This window comes from Podarcis gaigeae (genome assembly GCF_964106915.1).
Source record: "Podarcis gaigeae genome assembly, chromosome: 16".
NCBI classification, from domain to species: Eukaryota; Metazoa; Chordata; class Lepidosauria; order Squamata; family Lacertidae; genus Podarcis; species Podarcis gaigeae.
In genome coordinates this window covers 21,109,977-21,130,346 of record NC_139693.1, presented here as the reverse complement: position 1 = coordinate 21,130,346, position 20,370 = coordinate 21,109,977, and the positions used below count along the sequence as shown (strand labels likewise).

Sequence of the window (20,370 nt, the reverse complement as noted above, 5' to 3'; positions counted from 1 at the left end):
TCCTGCGTTCTGGCCTTCGCTCTCCTTTGGTCAATTTCCCCCTGTTCTGTTTTGTATGTGTGTGAGAGACAGTTATTGCAGTTACTATTATTTTAACACGGAAACAAAAAGTTCTGAAGCAGCTACCTATGAAGAAAGAAATGAAAACAGAAGCCTTTAGCAAATTGTTGTAGTTTTTTTAAAAAAAATAATAATATTGCGTTTCAATATTAATGCTGCATTTTAATTGTTGCAACCCACCCTGGGAACTTAGGGTGAAAGAAGGCAATAAATTGTAATATTGATTATTATGATGATGATGATAATACTTTTGTTCTTGTTTTTATTATATATTTTGTATTTTTATCTTGCATTTTTATGCTATGAACCACCCTGAGATCTGAGGATGAAGGGCGGTATACAAATTTTTAATAATAATAATAATAATAACAACAACAACAACAACAACAACAATAATAATAATAATAGGTTGTATCTAATGTTAGTCCTGCTCTGAAATTAATGGAATGAATGACTAACTTAGGTTTATTAACTCCACTGGCTCCAGCTGAGTAGAGCTTAAATTGAATACAACACAGTGTATTCAATACAAGCAACCACAAGCATATATTCTGATGCAGTTACATACCAGGAGACAAAGATAAACAGAAGCCTTTAGGACATATATTTATGTATTACTCAGACATATTCACCAGCAAACACTCCGATGCAACAATGTACCAAGAAAGAAATGAAAGCAAGGCTTTAGGAATCCCCTTAAAGTAAATGCCTGTAGGTGATATTCAGTGCCAATCTTACTCAGAGTAGACTCATTCAGGTTAGTGGACATGACTGGTTTAGGTTCATTAATTTCGATAGATGTACTCTGAACAGGACTTAGTTGAATACAATCCTGGGTAAACAGGAGTGATTTCAGACTCCATTACCTGATGATGTCTATGTGAGTTACTAACTAGCTACTACTTAGGCAAGTATTTACTATTATTTATTTGTTTCTTTACTCATACAAATGGCCCAGAGCAACTCACGAACACCAAAACAGTGGTTCCCAAATCTCACCCCCCCTTTCCACAAACGACTTGAAGATTTCCTAGGGTCTTAGCAGACTGCTTGATGATTTTTCTGCCTGTTCTAGCAATTGTGCTAGATGCTGTATGGCTTTTAATTTCATCTTAATTGTTTCTTATAAATTATATTTTGATTTTACTACACTTGGAATCCCACAGAACTGCAACTGTAACACAATACAGGAAAGAAAAGAGCCGATCAAAATGCAATTAAACTGGGAAGACATGCTTTCTCCCATTTTCTGCTATGAATCCAGGCAGACCCTCTGAATGATAGCTGGTGGTCTGTGGACCATAATTTGGAAACCCCTGGTTTATCAAATAATGCCATTAATGGTGGCTTTCTGCATGGAGTTTCTTCACAGGGCAACTTGTTTTGCAACCCCCCCCCACCACCCCAGAATTTGCTGCATTTCCAGTTCCCCAATGTATCCCCAATTAGGGTATTTGTTGTGCTCTGTCTGATGCCGGAAGAGAAGACTATTGATGGCTACTAATTCAGCCAGCTAGCCCCGGTGATTATCTAATGCTTATTAGATGGATTTCCCCTAAATTGATTTCTGAACTTTGAATGTTATTGTTATTCATGTTTTTATACTGTATTTTATGCTGCTTCTACAATTAAGTGTTTTAAATTTGTTGTTAGCCGCCCTGAGCCCGGTTTTTGAACCGGGAAGGGCGGGGTATAAGTAAAAAATTATTATTATTATTATTATTATTATTATTATTATTATTACTAGGCATGGCTATGCTCTGCCTCCACAATACCAATTGCTGGAAACTGCGGAAGGGGGGAAATAATAGAATTGTAGAGTTGGAAGGGACCCTGACGATCATCTAGTCCAACCCCCTGCAATGCAGGAATATGCAGCTGTCCTGTATGGGGATCGAACCTCCAACCCTTGCGTTATCAGCACCGTTCTCTAACCAACTGAGCTATCCTGCTTACTGGTTTCCTACAGGCATGTGTTTGGCCTCTATGAGAACAGGATGCTGGGTTATATGGGCCATTGCCTTACCCAGCAGGCTCTTCTTATGTTCTTACAATGTCTCCTCCTCCTTCCCTTCTAGATCATCCTCAACTCCATGCACAAATACCAGCCCAGACTCCATATCGTCAAGGCGGATGAGAACAATGGGTTTGGCTCAAAAAACACAGCCTTCTGCACCCATGTCTTTCCAGAGACGGCCTTTATCGCTGTGACGTCCTACCAGAATCACAAGGTAAATGATGGTGCCTTTGGAAATATCTTCTTGGAAATTGGAACATGGCTGAGGCAGAGTCCAGCATCCTCCTCTTATGGTGGCCAACCAGATGCCCCAATGGGAAGCCCAAGCAGGACCCAAGCCCAAGAGCATGCTCCCTTGCTGTGGTTTCCAGCAACTGCTACTCAGAAGCATTACTTCCTCCATCTGTGGAGCAGAGCATAACCATCATGGCCATCAGCCATCCGTATCCTTGCCCTTCATAATTTTTTCTGCCTTGAATGTTCCAGCATTCAGCTTCAGTGAATGCCCATGATTGCTAGCATTCTCACGATACGTGATGTTGCAATGCATGATTGGTTTTAAGAAGGCTTCCTTTTTGTTTTTAGACCAATCTTTTTGGCCCAGATGACGGATCGTTGTCAGAATATTACTACTACTACTACTACTACTACTACTACTACTACTACCAATTTGTACCCTGCCCATCTGGCCGGGCCTCCCCAGCCACTCTGGGCAGCTTCCAACAAAGATTAAAAATACATTAAAATGTCACACATTAAAAACTTCCCTAAACAGGGCTGCCTTCAGATGTCTTCTAAATGTCAAGTAGTTGTTTATCTCTTTGACATCTGATGGGAGGGTGTTCCACATGGCAGGTGCCTGGTTCCCTGTAGCTTCTCACAGGGAGGGAACCGTCAGAAGGCCCTCGGCGCTGGACCTCAGTGTCTGGGCAGAACGATGGGGGTGGAGACGTTCCTTCAGGTATACTGGGCCAAGGCCGTTTAGGGCTTTAAAGGTCAGAACCAACACTCTGAATTGTGCTTGGAAACGTACTGGGAGCCAATGTAGGTCTTTCAGGACTGGTGTTATGGTCCTATGGTCTTGGTGGCCAGTCCCAGTCACCAGTCTAGCTGCTACATTCTGGATTAGTTGTAGTTTCCAGGTCACCTGCAAAGGTAGCCCCACGTACAGCGCATTGCAGTAGTCCAAGAATGAACAAAGCCCCACCCCTGACTATCTTCCTTCTGCTTTCTCTTTTCAGATCACCCAGCTCAAGATTGAAAACAACCCCTTTGCGAAAGGATTTCGAGGCAGCGATGATATGGAGCTTCATAGAATGTCGAGGATGCAAAGGTAAACATTTTCACAGTGTATAATGAGCTGGGAACCCTCTTCAGCCTGAGGTCACATTGCTCCCTGAGCCAACTTCTGAGGGTCACATGTCTGTGGTGGGTTGGGCCAGAGGGAAAAGGGGGTGGAGCCAATAGGTTAGGGCAGCGCTTCTTTTCTTAAAAAAAACAAACACATTTAAGGGTAGTCTCATTTTCCTACTTATATTGAAATGCTGCCCCTGAATGAGGCCAAACTTAGATTCACAAAATGTTTAGGAGTATGTGTACCACTGTGTCCCCCCAGAAAAAAGCACTGGGTTAGGGTCCATCCACACTTCCGCTTGTCCCATGCCACTGGTGTGGAAAACCCCTCTTTAGTGGTAAATTGGTGCAAACCCAACTTGCCCTTTGCTCTGATTGACCGCTGAAGAGCTGTTTCCAGTGGGTGAAAGCAAAGGGACAAGAGGAAGTCTGGACAAGCCCTTAGCTTCTAAAGATGCTATATCCTGCATCTAAGCAAGCAAGAGGCATTGTTGGAGTGGAAGGATGATTCCCAGCCAGACACATTTGCTTAGAAGAACCTGCTGGATCAGGCCAGTGGCCCACCTGATCCAGCATCCTGTTCTCACAGACAGTAGCCATTGACAGTCTGATCTTCCATGAGGCTGTTTCTTTCTCTTTCAAAGACATCACATCCAAGGTGGCAGTCATCATTGCTACCTCTGGAGGAAGTAAGTTCCATAGTTCTACTATGCACTGCAATGGATAAGTCCTCTGTTGTACAGTGAGTGGTACTTCGGGATAAGAACTTAATTCGTTCTGGAGGTCTGTTGTTAACTTGAAACTTTTCTTAACCTGAGGTACCACTTTAGCTAATGGGGCCTTCAGCTGCTGCCGCACTGCCAGAGCACAATTTCTGTTCTCATCCTGAAGCAAAATTCTTAACCTGAAGCACTATTTCTGGGTTAGCGGAGTATGTAACCTGAAGCATATGTAACCTGAAGCGTATGTAACCTGAGGTACCACTGTATCTGTCCTGAATCTTTCAACATTCAGCTTCATTTGAATGTCTGTGTTCTTGTGGTATAAGAGAGGGATAAAAAACCTTTTCTCTATCTGCTTTCTCCATGCCATGCATAATTCTATCATGTCACCTCTTTCTTGCCTTCTCTCTTAACTGAAAAGTCCCCATCGCTGTCTGTAGCCTTTCTTCAAAGGGTGCCACTAGATCCCCTTGATCATTTGGAAGAATAGCCCTTCGATAGTCAACTAAGTTTCATTTTCTTCATAAATTGGAGACAGAATTCATTGTGACTTAATTAGACACACAATTTTGCCTTTACAAATCTCTCTCTCTTTCTCTCTGTATGTAATGGATAAGGCTCCTAAAATATGAACAGTTTTTTAAAAAAATTATGAACAGGTGGTCATCTCCAACTTCAATTTGCTGCCGACATAAATGTAACAATGAGATTCTGGATGCGACATGCAAAGGCAGCCAGGAGTCTTGGCTCTCAGACTGTGCCTCTTTTTCTCAGACAGAGAAGACCACATGTTTCTAATCGGCGTAAATGCTCTGTCTTCCCTTGTATATATATTTATAGGTCCCGATCATTTCCCTTTTCTGAGAGGGATGTTTTTGTGAGATGATAGCCATGCTCAGGACTTTGTCAGCACAGCTGGGAAACGTATGAGAAGAACCTCCTTTCCCCTCACCAACTAATTCTGCTAAATATGCCATGAGCGCAGTCATGGGGAAGGGCCATAGCTCAGCAGTAGAGAATCTGCCTTGCATGCTGAAGGTTGCAGGTTCAATCCTTGGCATTTCCGGGTAGGACTTGGAAAATCTTCCTGTCTGAAATTCTGGGAAGCCTCAGCCTGTCAGTGTAGACCAGGGTTTCCTACAACTCTTAGCATCCTTAGCTAGCAGGACCAGTGGTCAGGGATGATGGGGCAGCAGTCCAAAAACAGCTGGAGACCCAAGTTTAGGAAACCCTGGTGTGGACAGTACGCAGCTAGATAGGCCAATAGTCTGACTCAGCGCAGAGCAGCTGCCTATTCATTTCAGTCCTTTACTCAGAACAATATGTACTAGGATCTGACATAAGTTTTTGGGGAAGGAGGTGATTATGTACCTTGGGTTAAGAACTTAACCATATTTTTTGCTCTATAAGATGCACCAGACCACAAGACGCACCTAGTTTTTGGAGGAGAAAACAAGAAAAAAATATATTCTGAATCTCAGAAGGAGGGATCGCTGCGCAGTGAAAGCAGCAATCCCTCTTGCTGTTCTGGCTTCTGGGATAGCTGCGCAGCCTGCATTCGCTCCATAAGACGCACACACATTTCCCCTTACTTTTTAGGAGGGAAAAAGTGAGTCTTATAGAGCAAAAATTCGTTCCGGAGGTCCATTCTTAACCTGAAGCTGTTCTTAACCTGAGGTACCACTTTAGCTAATGGGGACCTCCCGCTGCACCGCCGCCCTACCTGGAGATGCTGGGGATTGAACCCGGGACCTCCTGCATGCAAAGCAGGTGCCCTGCCACTGAGCCACAGCCCTTCCCTGCCTCTTGGCAAGAGACCTGCCACTATGCACTGAGCCATGTGGATCTCTGATTGAACCTAGTATTGGCAGGCGGGCAGGCCCACTGTCCATATGGGACTGCTTACTCAAATATAACACCCCCGTCTAATGTGGGGGAGCCCTAGCAGGCTTACCTGAGGGTAAGAGGTGGGCCTGGGGATAGCAGCACTATTGAGTGGTTGGGAACCACCATTTCAATTTCCCACAATCCCCTCAAGCCATTTATCTTCCTGAGTCGAAGGACAAGATGACCATCAGAACCTGAGCAGACTAGCAGATGAATCTTGTTGCTATATACGCAATGGGGTTGTGTCCCCCACCTCATCTGAAGATGGCATTGCAGGACAGGCACACACAGCTCTGACCTCATAGGGAATGATACAGCCAAGAGGCCACTGCCTACCGCCCCTGCCACCTGAAGCAGTTGCCTCACCCTACCTGATGGTAGAGCCGGCCGTTTATGGGACATTTCAGTGGTGGCTTCCAGCTGCAGCTGCCTGCTACTGATTGAAACACTGTATTATTATTATTATTATTATTATTATTATTATTATTATTATTACTATATCATAGAAACATTGAGTTGGAAGGGACTAGAAGGAATCTTTTGCACAATGTGTATCATGCCACTTTAAACAACCCTGGCTTTTCCTAAATTATGTTCACAGTGGTTTAATATTCAATCCCTTTTCCCAGGGAGCTCTGGGAATTATAGCTCTGGGAGGGGAACGGGCACCCCCCAAATAACTCTCAGCACCCTTTTAAAAATATATAATTTTAATTAAACTTTTCTAATTTACATTTCAAAATATTCATTTAGATGACCTAAATCAATGACTTCCCTTCTTTTCTTCTGGTGGTTCATTTTGCATACCATACACCCCTACATATTTTAAATGCACTATACTATTCAGTAATCCATTGTTACATCCATCAAAATTTATTTACACTGTTGAGTTTATCTTAATTCTACCAGCGTTTTTAAATAAACACAATTTTCACCCATATATTGAGTAAACATTTTCCAGTCTTCTTTAAACATATGTTCTTCTTGTTCTTTTATTCTATATGTTAAATCTGTAGGCTGTGTGTATTCCATCCATTTATGTTGCCATTCTTCTTTGGTTGGGACCTCTCTTGTTTTCCATTTTTTGGCTAGCAGAACACGGGCCGCAGTAGTAGCATACATAAATAATCTTTTTTGATAGCTGGGAATTTCCCTCTGAATTATCCACAACAAAAAAGACTGTGGTTTGTTTTTTTTTTGGAAAGGTACTTTTAAACATTCCCCCCCCCCAAATTCATTATATATCATTTCCCAAAACTCTTTTACCCTTTCACAAGTCCACCACACATGGTAAAATGTACCCCTCAACCTCATTACATCTCCAGCACTTACCTGATTCGGACTTATACATTTTAGCAAGTCTACTCGGAGTTAAATGCCATCTATAAATGAATTAAAATGATAACTCTCAGCACCCTTAACAAGCTATATCGTTCCCAGGATCCTTTGAAGGAAGCCATGACCATTTAAAGTGGAATCATAGTGCTTTAAAGGTATAGTGCAGACAGGGCCGGATTTAGGTTTGGTGAGGCCCTAAACTACTGAAGGTAATGGAGCCCTTTATATGTCCAGCTGTCCTTTGTCAACAACAAATTATCGCTGCTTTTTTGTGTTGAATATATGCTATATGGTAATTTACGGACCTAATGCTGTTTTAGGGGTTGTTTTTAAAAGTCTGGAACGGATTTTGCATTACTTTCTATGGAATCCGTTTTGTATTACTTTCTTTGGAAAAGCACACCCTGGTTTTGGAAGGCTTTGGTTTGGAACAGACTTCCAGAACGGATTAAGTTTGAGAACCAAGGTACCACTGTATATAGAAATGAGCAAACCAGTGATATTTTAGGGAGCAGGCTAGCAGGCGGGGCCCATTACTTACATCACAGGAGCCTACACAACACAAAACACCGTTGCTGTGTGTAGGTTTTATTTCATTTGTTTTTTATCTTATATTTTGGAAATGTATGTCCAGTTTTTCCCTTTTAATTTTTTTGGGGGTCCCCAAGAGAGTGGGGCTCCAAGCTATAGCTTGTTTAGTTTATATGTAAATTCGGCACTGTAAGCTTATTGTAAGCCAACCCAGAGGTAGCACGGTATACTGAGTCAGATAGAGCATAAGTAACTGATGAAAACATTGCCTGTGTTTTCAGCAAGGAGTACCCAGTGGTTCCCAGAAGCACCGTCCGGCAGAAGGTGGCTTCCAACCATAGCCCTTTCAGCGGCGAGAACCGGGCGCTGCCTGCCTCTTCCAACCTCGGGTCTCAGTTCCAGTGTGAGAACGGCGTTTCCAGCACTTCCCAGGACATGCTACCAGCTGCCAACTCGTACCCCGTGTCGCAGGACCACGGCCAGATTTACCACTGCACCAAGAGAAAAGGTCAGGCCCTTTGAGCAAATCTCACCTTCCTGGAAGAGAAATTAGGTCCGCTTTCCCTTTTAGAGGCAAATCTATCCAATTGGCACCCCCCCAAACAATGCACCAATCAAATCGCAGCTGCCCTTTCAGAGCCATACTTTTCCAAATTTCGCGACACAGATTCCCCAAGCAAACGGTGTTTACAAAGATTAGGGGTTAGGGGAAAGTACTCAAAACAAGGAATATTTTACGGAAAATAACATACAAAAATAACATACAATAACATTAGGGGAAACTGCTTGCGAAAACGTGTATGTTACTCAAAGATGCATGCCAAAATTAAATTATCTACTGTATTACTTGTTAATCTTATTAGTAGCTCTTTTTTTTTTTTTTACAAAAGTAGTTCAAAGTGACTTACAACAAGAAATACGCAACATACCGACATCAAAACCAGCATGAAGAAAAACAGAGAAAAAACACAAAAATATGTTTGTTAGGAGAACTTCTCACTAAAAGGGTGAATTTCCATGAGCTGATGCAGGAATGTAGAGAAAACCCAATATTAGGAAAAATGAGAAACCAATAAAGACTGAAATGGGCAGATCCCTCCTTCTTTGGGTGGCAGAGAGTCCTTGGCATTTATTTATTTCTTGAGTCCATGTTATGGATCTCTTCTCCCTGTTTAATGACTACAAGGATGGCTCGTGATGACTAAGAACAGGAGGAGAAATTTGATTTGGTTTGCCCTTTGAAGTGAACCTGTATAATTTGTGCTTCTTGGAACAGTATGCAAACTGAAAATTCACACATCTCTGAATTTTGCGGTGCCATTTCCCAAGCAAATACAGTGGCACCTCGGTTTAAGAACAGTCCTGTTTAAGAACAATTTGATTAACAACTCCGCAAAACTGGAAGTAGTGTCCCGGTTTGTGAACTTTACCTTGGTCTAAGAACAGAATCTGAATGGTGGAAGGGCACTGGTGGCGGGAGGCCTCATTAGGGAAAGCGCGCCTCAGTTTAAGAACAGTTTCGGTTTAAGAATAGACTTCCAGAACAGATTAAGTTCGTAAACCGAGGTACCATTGTATTGTGTGCAAAAAATGTGTGTTTTAGGGGAAAGTGTGCATACAAGTTCACACATATCAGGGAAGATAATGTACAAAAATGCATTTTGTTAGAGGCTATATCGCCTGTCAAAATGTTTTTGTTAGGGAAAATTGCAGGCGGATTGCATAGCAAAACAATAATTGCATACAAAATTCCATACAATTCCAAAGCTCCATATAATTCCGACCCATTCCAGAATTTCCCATTGCATGCCATTCTAAAATTCTGCGCAGTTGCATACAGTTCTTTGGAAGTGCCTTTGCATACAAAAGCCTACCCTTCCGATGGGTAGGCAAATTGTGTACAAAAACTTGTATTAGGAGAGATGCGCTCTGAAATGCTGGTGGATTATTGTGAGACCTTAAAAAAAACACGGGTGAAGAAATGCGGTAAACATAATTTCAGACTGGGGGAAAAGAGAAATGGAAAGAAATCAGAGTGGACAGGCTTGTACATTCACAGTGATGACTGCCTCCCGCACCCCCCACCCTCTGTAGCATGCACTAGTATACATGTATTTGCAACAGAAACAAGACATCATTCCGACTCCCTCATCCTCCCACCAACCAGTGCTTCATTTCTCCAATTTGAACTTTAGTCCATCTCCATAGGAAGCTGCCTTATTACTGAGTCCATCTAGCATGGTCTACCAAGAAGCAACAGCCATGACCCAGTTGTGGGGAAATGCAGAACACCAGTAATTTATCCAACCAGAGAAGCATAGGAAGCTGCCTGAGTCAGACCACTGGTCCATCTAGCTCAGTGCGGTTGACACTGACTGGCAGCGGCTCTGCAGAGTTTCAGGCAAGGGAGCCTCTCCCCACCCTATCTGGCGATGTCGGAGACTGGACCCAGGACCTTCTGCCTGCAAGCAGATGCTTAACCGTGGAGCTACTGGCCTCCACTTTCCCCTTCTCCCCCACTCTTTCCATTTCTCTGGCTGCTTTTCCCATTGGCCGCTATTCCGGCAATTTCAGTCTGCATTATTGAAGAGCAGCATAGATGAAACCCAGAGAGATGGCCGCATAGTTCTATAGAAGCTGAATCCACATCCAGGGAGATAGCTGGTGCCTGGGATAAAGATAGCTTATCAGGCCAGGAGGCCTCTGAAAAGGATTCGGGATTAATACAAACGCTTAAATAGCTGATGCAAGGTTATTCCGAGGGGTGAAATTTACTGCTATTTCAAGAGACTACACAGGCTCTTTTGACTACTAGCTCACATGGGATTCGAGAGCAATGTTTTGACATTGGGCCATTCATTTATTTTCTTTAACATCTTGAAAGTTTTTTTTAATGAAGTAGATTTATTATTATTAAAATAATAAAAACATTAATATCCAGTGTTACAGACAATCAATTCAAAGAAACAAAGCTCCAGCAATCCCATACTCCCTTAATAAGCTATGAGTCGATCTAGACCTCCTTCTGAGCAGATAATATAGGTACAATTATGACATAAGCATATATTTAATTTGTTTATTTTTATATATTTGTATTTTAAAATAGATTTATACGTTAGTTGACCAAATAACTTTCTAAGCACTGTACACAGTAATTAAACACAGCTAAAATCCACATCACTGTTCAAAAGAAAATTGGCATAAAATAATTATGAAAAAACAGGAATTAAATCAGCGCACCTTTTAAAATGACAATATCGATGGCAAGTCTGGGTAGGCTTGCTGAAATAAAAACAAAGTTTTCAGCAGGCATCTAAAACATTGAGGGCACCTGCCTAATGTCAATTGTTGTTTTCGAAAACCCACGAATTTTGCAGCAGCAGCATAAGAACAGAAGAAGACCCTGCTGGATCAGGCCAATGGCCCATCCAGTCCAGTTTCCTGTAGACAACCAGATGACTATAGGAAATCCACAAGCAGGACCCAAGCACAAGAGCATCACCCCTGTGGTTTCCAGCAACGGGCATTTAGAAGCATTGCTGCCTCCAGCTGTGAAGGCAGAGCAGAGCCATCCTGGCTACCAGCAATTTATATCTTCCATGAATTTGTCCAATCCTCTTTTCAAGGCATCCAGGTTGACGGCCATTGCTGCCTCCTGGTGAAGGCAGTTCCATGAAAAGGCTATCCATGGCTCCAAGGCATGATGGCTCTGCTTTGCTTCCACAGTCAGAGCCACGGATGCTTCTGAATACCGGTTTCTGGAATAATAATAATATAATAATAATAATTTATTATTTATACCCCGCTCATCTTGCTGGGTTTCCCCAGCCACTCTGGGCGGCTTCCAACAGAATATTAAAATACAATAACCTATTAAACATTAAAAGATTCCCTAAAAAGGGCTGCCTTCAGATGTCTTCTAAAAGTCTGGTAGTTGTTTTTCTCTTTGACATCTGGTGGGAGGGCGTCCCACAGGGCGGGTGCCACTACCAAGAAGGCCCTCTGCCTGGTTCCTTGTAGCTTTGCTTCTCGCAGTGAGGGAACCATCAGAAGGCCCTCAGCACTGGACCTCAGTGTCTGGGCAGAACGATGGGGGTGAAGACGCTCCTTCAGGTATACTGGACTGAGGCCGTTTAGGGCTTTAAAGGTCAGCACCAACACTTTGAATTGTGCTCGGAAACGTACTCGTGCTTGGAAACCATGCAGGGAGGGGGGTGAATTCAGATTCTGCCTGCAGGCATCCCACAGACATCTGGTTTTCCACTGTGAGAATTGGATGCTGGGCGAGATGGGCCATTGGGCTGATCCAGCAGGCTCTTCTCATGTTCTTATGAGTATGAATGGGGTGCTGCGATGGATGGACATTGGAGTCAGAAACAAATGGAGAGTGGCAGGTTGGCAAAGGACAGTTTGGGGCAGTTGAGGCCTGCCCTTTCAGTGAGTGCTCCACACCCAAGGAAGCATGGACTTGCATACACGCTATCTCTGTAATGGTTGTGACTTCTCTCAAAGAACTGTAGCTGGCTCTTTCCTGAACTACATTATTGTTGTTGTTGTTGTTGTTGTTGTTGTTGTTGTTGTTGTTGTTGTTATTACCCCGCCCATGTGACTGTGTAGCCCCAGCCACTCTGGGCAGCTTCCAACATATATAAAAACATTCAACATTACACATTAAAAAGCTTCCCTATACAGGGCTGCCTTCAGATGTCTTCTAAAGGTTATATAGTTACTCATTTCCTTGACATCTGAAGGGAGGGGGTTCCACAGGGCGGGTGTCACTACCAAGAAGGCCCTCTGCCTGGATCCCTGTTACTTCACTTCCCATGCCAGAAAGCCCTCTGAGCTGAATCTCAGTGTCTGGACTGAACGATGGGGTGGAAACACTCCTTCAACTATACAAGGCTGAGGCCGTTTAGGACTTTGAATTGTGCTCCCTCAACTCCCCAGGATTCCTGGGGAGAAGCCATGTGCTTTAACTGTGTGGTGTGTGCACCCACCCAGCCATTGTCTACAGAATATCATGCTGTGGCAAACCTATTCCACTTAAACGGTCCTACTTGCTTGACCGTCTCCATATAGATATGCAATGCAACCCTTCCTTATCCACTGTCTGCTGCCCTTCCCCAAAAAAGCATCCCAAACCGAGCTGTAACAGCAAAGAGGGTGGCCCAAACTCTGATTACGGCCCTGGTCACAGGGAGGCAATCCATCATCTGTCTCCCAACATGGCAGCATGATAAAGAATCAACAAAGTTTTCCTTCCAGGGTTGGGATTCCCACTGAGTGGGTGGCTCTTTGTGGCTCCCTTCCTCTCCCCTCTCCCACTTTATCTAATTTCCTCATATTGTCACAGGCAGGAGGACTATCTCTCCCATGGTGTTCTCCCCCCCCCAAAGCCTCTTGCAGCATGCCCAGCTTAGTGAGATGGCCGAGGGAGGGGTGTGTGCATGCAGAGGAGAGCCTTGTCTCCTTCCTATCTCCCCAATAGCTCAAGCTTGATGGGCAGAGGAGGGCTCATTTATCAAAGCTGCCACAAGCTTTGATCGCTGACAAGAGACCTTCCAGCACAGTCTGTAAATCGGGATGGGGCATCTCCAGGGCGTGAGCTGGCTTCTCCTGGCTGAAATTTTCGACTTTGCTAGATCAAAAGCTATCCACTACATTGGCAAGCGGGACATAGGTACATAGGAAGCTGATGATGATATTTATATTTATTTATTATTCTTGTTGTTGCTGTTGCTGCTATTTACTACCTGCTACCTGGCCTTCACTGTAAAGCCCCAGGGTGAGTTGCCACATTTAAAACCCAATGCTGAAAACAATTTAAACTTACAGTCACAAAATTAAATACAGGGTGCAAAATACATTGCTAGAAATAGAACATGTTCTTTCATACCCACACCAAGGAAATTTTACTGAATCAGGCCACTGGTCTGTGCAGCTCAGTATTGCCTGTACAAAGGGCAGGGAACCTTTTTTGGCCCAAGGGCCCCCTTCCCCTTCTGGACAACCTTCTGGGGGCCACATGTGCATGTGGGGTGGGGCCAGAGGCAAAGGTGAGTGGAGATATGCAGGCCAAATTTAACTTTATGCTGTAGGTTTCTACAACCACCCACCCACCCACCAGTTAGGAATAAACACTCTATCTAGGGAAGGAAGATGCACTATCAGAGTTCAAGGATGTATTCCAGCCAGCGCTCAGGGAGTGTATGAAGGAAAGGTGGTGAGGGGTGTGTGGCCTGTGGAGACCCCCAAGGGCCAGGCAAAGACCTGGAGGGGCTAAATTCAGGGGCGTAGCAAGAGAGGTGTGATAGGTGCCCCAGTTGTCCCCACTGAGGTGGGTGATAAAATGGTGGGTGGCACTCACCGCAGGGCCTGCAGCTGTAGGGTGGCTGAGTGGGTGGAAGCAGGCAGATTCCAGTGCCCCCTTGGGCAGCTGGCCCTGCCCCTGGCACAGGGCACGCATGCCACCCCAGGCGCCCGATCGGCTTGCTCTGCCACTGGCTACATTTAGCCCCCGGTCCTGAAGTTCTACACAGAGTAGCAGCAACCCTCCAGGATTTTAAGCAGGGGGTCTCTCCCATCCCTACCTGGAGATTGAATCAGGAAGACCTTATGTCTGCAGAGCAGTTGCTCTAACCACTGAACAACACTGCAGCATATCATAACCATCCCTATGTAAAAAGGGCTTGTGCCTTTGCATAGCAAGGTCTGGAGGCTCAGTTCCCTTTTTTTAAGTTAAAGGATCTGAGGTAGCCACACTGGGAAAGGTGTGCTATAAGTCAAAGAAAGCAGTACAGTGGTACTTTGCTTTGCAAATGCTTTGGATTACAACCATTTTGCATTACAAGCACATCAAACCCGGAAGTGTGTGTCCCTTTTTTTGGATTACAACCCATTTTTTTATTATAACCCATTTTTTTTGGAAGGCCCCATTGGTGAAAGCGTGCCTTGGGTTACAACCTGTTTTGGTTTACAACCAGACCTCCGGAACAGATTATGGTTGTAAACCAAGGTACCACTGTAATGAGAGGGATCAGCTATGATCATATGTGTTCACACAGGGATGTATGTACAGTGGTACCTCGGGTTAAGAACTTAATTCGTTCCGGAGGTCCGTTCTTAACCTGAAACTGTTCTTAACCTGAGGTACCACTTTAGCTAATGGGGCCTCCTGCTCCTGCCGCCGCGCGATTTCTGTTCCCATCCTGAAGCAAAGTTCTTAACCCGAGGTACTATTTCTGGGTTAGTGGAGTCTGTAACCTGAAGCGTCTGTAACCCGAGGTACCACTGTAGCCTGTATCCAGAAGAAAAAAAAATCTGCAGCAAGGTAGCCCAAGTTCAACATGGATCCATTTAGTGCCGTCTTGTGGCCGTAACATGGTTTTCATGCAATGAATAGTTTAACTATGGAACCCACTGCCAAAGGAAGCAGTGATAGCCGCCATAGTGGATGGCTTTTGATAGCTTCTAGCCATGATAGCTGTGCTCTGACTTCACTCTCTGACGCAGTCATGTTTCTGAATACCAGTTGCTGGAAACAACAGGATTGGAGAGGACTCTTGTGCTGTGGTCCAGCTTGCAGGCTTCCCATTGAGGTATCTGGTTGGTCACTGTTGAGGACAGGATGCTGGAATAGATGGGCCATTGGCCTGTTCCAAGAGGCTCTTCTTATGTTATATATTAACATGGGATGCTGCCTTATATTGAGTTAAATCCTTCGATCCATTGAGCTCAGTATTATCTGCACTGACTGGCAGCAGCTCTTCAGGCTTGAACCTGCAGGTGCTGGGGACCTTCCGCATGCAAAGCAGATTCTCTGCTGCTGAGCTACAGCTTTCTCCTCTTGCCCAACAAAAGGGAAATCTATCCTCCTCCTCCCGTTCCTTCTTCTCCTTTGTCTGTTCTGCACAGTTCCCAATGTGCATCCCCTCCCACATGCACACAGTTCCTTCACAGGCTTCCCTTTTGCTCTGCAGACAATGCCTGCCCTATACTGTGTTGTTATTTGTGTATTATGACAGCATCTATTATCATCACCATTATAGACCGCAAGCTAGACTGAGGCGTCTCCGATGCGGGAGCCTGCCTGACTTCCATCCAAAGAGCTGGGTGAAAGGAGATACGCTCCTCTCTCTAATCTTGCTGCTGTTGTTTCCACTGCCCCTTCCAGCAGTCAGACACTTATTTTGCGCCGAGGTCTCAGCAGGGGTGCAATTTAATGGAGGGCATTAAAAAACTGGATCGTACACTCTCTCACACACATACCGTGTGTCAGACAATATGTTGCTATTCCTGCGGAGCATTTACATTTCTGCTCAGCTCACATCTTCTGCATCTAAGAGGCGTTTTGCAGGATCAGGCCAAAGGGGTCCCATAGAGCCCAGCCTGCTGTTCTCAGAGTGGCCAAGCAGACCTCCCAATGGGAAGCCAGAAAGGACAACAGCAGTGCTCTTCTCATTTGTGATTCCCAGCTGGTAAGCAGAAGGATTTCAATCCTGTGTGGTGCTGGTTGTTTCTCCTTCATGAGCAGATTCCATGTGTGCCCCCCATGTGGGCAGCCACCCCACCAGAAGGTGCAGCTCTGGTTTCAGTCCCTACAAAATAGGGACTGAGATAATTCCTTGATCATCCTCAATTTCCCATCACCGAATGTAAGAAGAGCTTGGCTGCTGGATTAGGGCAAAGGACCATGAAGCCCAACATCCTGCTCTCAGATTGGCTAACCAGACACCAAAATGGAAAGTCCAGAAGGAGGACTTGAGTATAACAGCAGGGCTTTCTGCACTTGTCATTGTGAGATCAGGTGACTGACAGGTGGGTGGCTCCACCCACCTGCCAACGTGGCCTGTGTGTATGTCGGGGGCAGTGTTAGAAATTCAGATATATAAGCTAGGCACCAAATGGCTCCTAAAACCAAGGTTACAGTCACCCAAACGGAATGTTTACTTGCCATTTTGGAGGCAAAACAGCTCTGAAGCCTTATTTTTCAAAGGATGGACTGATTGTGATTGATTCTCATTTAAACATCTGGCTAGTTCAGATGACAACCTTGAGCTAGTTTCAGAATTTTGAGAACTTAAAGAAGAAAAGTCACTTGATCCAGGGACAGTCCACATACCTATTAGCCTATTCCGACCTCTTTTTCTAAAGGGTGACAGCTCCTGCTCAGGCTGCACAGAAAAAGCATTTTGCTTCGAGAAATTCATTTCGATTGTGCAGAAAAAATGGAATTCTACAGGGTGGGGCATTAGTGTGTGAAAACAGCCCAGATCCAATGATGCCCAGGCATGCACCTTCAGATGGTTGAGATACCTGACGCCCAGGTATCTTCACTTGGTTGCAAGTGGCCGAAAGCCAGGTGCAAAATGTGCCTCGTGCCTAGTTATTTTTGAAGACTGGTCGGGGTTGGGGAGAGATAAGGATCCAGTATAGTGGTTGGATTCATTTCCTGATATGGCCCTTTGGTCTGATCCAGCAGGACATCATAGATGTCTCACAGTGTTCCTCATTCATTGTGCATTGTTTTTTTTTGTCTCTTCATCAGATGAAGAATGTTCCACCACAGAACATCCTTACAAAAAGCCCTACATGGAGACGTCTCCTCCAGAAGAAGACCCTTTCTATCGCTCCACCTACTCCCAGCAGCAGGGACTCAATACCAGTGCGTACAGGACTGAGTCTGCTCAGCGCCAAGCCTGCATGTACGCCAGCTCTGCGCCCCCTACGGAACCGGTGCCCAGCCTAGAAGACATCAGCTGCAACACGTGGTCCGCTGTGCCGTCCTACAGCAGCTGCACAGTGACTGCCATGCAGCCTATGGACAGGCTGCCTTACCAGCACTTTTCTGCCCATTTCACTTCTGGCCCCCTCATGCCCCGGCTTGCCACAGTCGCCAACCATACCTCATCGCAGATCGGGGAGACGCATGCCATGTTCCAGCACCAGACCTCCGTCCCTCACCAGCCAATTGTCCGGCAATGTGGACCTCAGACAAGCATACAGTCGCCTCCCAGCAGCCTACAGCCAGCGGAATTCCTTTATTCCCATGGGGTACCCCGAACCCTCTCACCCCACCAGTACCATTCCGTGCATGGGGTGGGCATGGTGCCAGAATGGAGCGAGAACAGCTAACAAGGCAATCAAGGGAGAGGATTGCTGGAGAGATTTCACTGCAAACTAAGAGTGGTGTTTGTTTGTTTGTTTGCAAGACTCGTTTTAACTGAATGTTAATATCTAAGCACTCGAGAGATGGACAGCGTCCTATCCTCTGGGCAGACCATGGTATTGTATCTCCTGGCTTTCCTTTCTTGCGACCAATGACAAACTGATCCATGCTGTTCCGCCCTGCCCCACGCCATACAGCCCCCCCCCATGCCCAGACATAGCCACACTGAGTTTGCATTGCTTCCACACCAACTTGTGCCCTTGCACAACATTATAGTTTGGTTTTGTTTTCAGGTGAAACACGGGAGTTTTGCTACCTTTCTTGACACGCGGAGAGTGCTCATACAAGACGATCAGAATATGTCGTGTTTTCTTTTCTCCTTTCTCTCTCTCTCTCTCTCTCTCCTTTTCTTTCTTTTTTTTGGTGTTGATATTGACATTGTTATATAATAAATGATAATATATATCTATCTATCTACATCTATCTATATATTCCTTGGAGTCTCGCGAAAAGAACCTGTCCCTTTTCACAGAGACTTAAAAAGGCTAGGGAGGGGATTCGAGGGTTGAAGAGTGTGTAAGGTTTCTTTTCAAAAGGGTGGAAGTAATTCACAGGTAAAACACTTTGGTACCTACCTCTGACAGGCACTTCAACTTTGAAAAGTTTCTGGCCTGATTTCGCTCCATTTTCATGCCTGGTCCATTTTGTAATGTGCCGCCGCCTAAAAATGGACCAAGATAGCTCACAGCAAATGAGCATCCACACTCAACTTGATCATTCTCTTTGCCTTCCTCTGTTATAAGTGGGGATGGGGGAGAAATTCCATTCTATTTACACTTTTGAAAACAGCATATGAAGTGAAATGCACCCATCCTTCAAAATCTTCATGTTTACTAATTTTGCAGTGCAGTTCTCCAGCCAATTCATGTGCACAGAAATGCATATGGTAGGGTCATGTATGCATAAAAATGCACATATTAAGGAAAACATTGCACAACAATGCATGGCATTACAGAATACAGTTTTGCAAAGAGGAAGAAGAAGAGTATATTAGACAAAATCACATACAAAAATGTGTATATTGGAAAATCACACTAAACAGATCTGGAAAAGTCGAGAACTGAACTTAAAGTTAGAAAACTGAGAAATGCAGAGAAACCAATATTGACAGGTTCACCCACCCCTAGTTATAAGAGAGTTGATTTTGCATGGCACAGATATCCTGTTTTAAATCATAAACAGGTTTGTTGTAGCATAAGATTTTGTGCAGTAGGACAGAGAGGAAACCTGTTTCCTTCCTGATGTCATTGGACTATAGCTCCCTCATCCCTGAGCATTGGCCATCCTGTGTGGGGCTGATGGGAGGTGCAGTCTGACAACATCTGGAGAGCCACCATTTCCCTATTCCTGGACTAAATAGTCTACTTCACCAGATTCTTCAAGCCAAATTAGAAGTTATGCTAATGGCAACCACACATCTGGTGCTTTGCTCCTGCTAAAGTAAGAATGGTGGGCCATTGCCCTCCAGATGTTGCTGGACCAGCTCTCATCATCCCTGAACATTGGTCACAATGGCTGGGGGTGATGGAGTCTAACAACAACTGAGGTTTCCCCATCTCTACTGCAATGTCTGCTAAAACTTATCCATGATTCAACATAATAATGTTCTCCCTACATCACACCATTAGCAGTCATGAATAGAGGTGGTGAGAAAGCATGAAAGCAGGACATGGGGAAGTACTGCTGGGTCTTATATACAGTGAGGGAGAAGAATAGTATATTGGCTGCCCTTTTTGGTAGAATTCAAAAGAAGATCAGCACTCACACCATTTTCTAGCATGCAGTGGGGAACCTGTGGCCCTCAAGATGTTGCTAGGCTCCAACTTCTATCACCTCTGTTCATTGATCATGGTGGCTGAGGCTGATAGGAGTTGGAGTCCAACCGCACGTCCCCCAACCCTGCCACTATTGGGAAAGATTGATGGTACTGTGTTTTTGCAAAGCAAGCACATCATCCAGCAAATCATGATGTTCTCATGCCTCTCATATATGTCTTGTCTTGAAAAAGGACCTCTCCATCTTCCACCTCCCCCAGCAGATTTACTAATTGCCTTTGCACTTTGAGTTTGCTCATCCCTGGTGACAGAGGTCCTTCTGTTTTGGGCAAGAGTAGTCAAGCTGTGGCCCTCCAGATGTTGTCACACTCCAGATCCCGCCAGGCCCAGTCAGCATTGCCGGTTGCAGTCCAGCAACACCCTGAGGGTTGCACTTTCCCCATCATTTAATTAAGATTA

At 44.7% G+C, this 20,370-nt stretch overlaps 1 protein-coding gene across 3 annotated transcripts in view; it reads left to right on the top strand.

Annotated features, from left to right (window-relative positions):
- TBX5 (T-box transcription factor 5) overlaps window positions 1–18,549 on the top strand; it is a 96,949-nt gene extending 78,400 nt beyond the window's left edge. For all 3 annotated transcript variants that reach the window (XM_083717370.1, XM_083717371.1, XM_083717369.1), the window contains exons 6-9: window positions 2,139–2,291; window positions 3,319–3,410; window positions 8,190–8,416; window positions 17,456–18,549. In XM_083717370.1, coding sequence (XP_083573496.1) covers window positions 2,139–2,291; window positions 3,319–3,410; window positions 8,190–8,416; window positions 17,456–18,042 — 1,059 coding nt within the window. In that variant the 3' untranslated portion in view covers window positions 18,043–18,549. The remainder of the gene's footprint in view (window positions 1–2,138; window positions 2,292–3,318; window positions 3,411–8,189; window positions 8,417–17,455) is intronic.
- The last annotated feature ends 1,821 nt before the right edge of the window (window positions 18,550–20,370 follow it).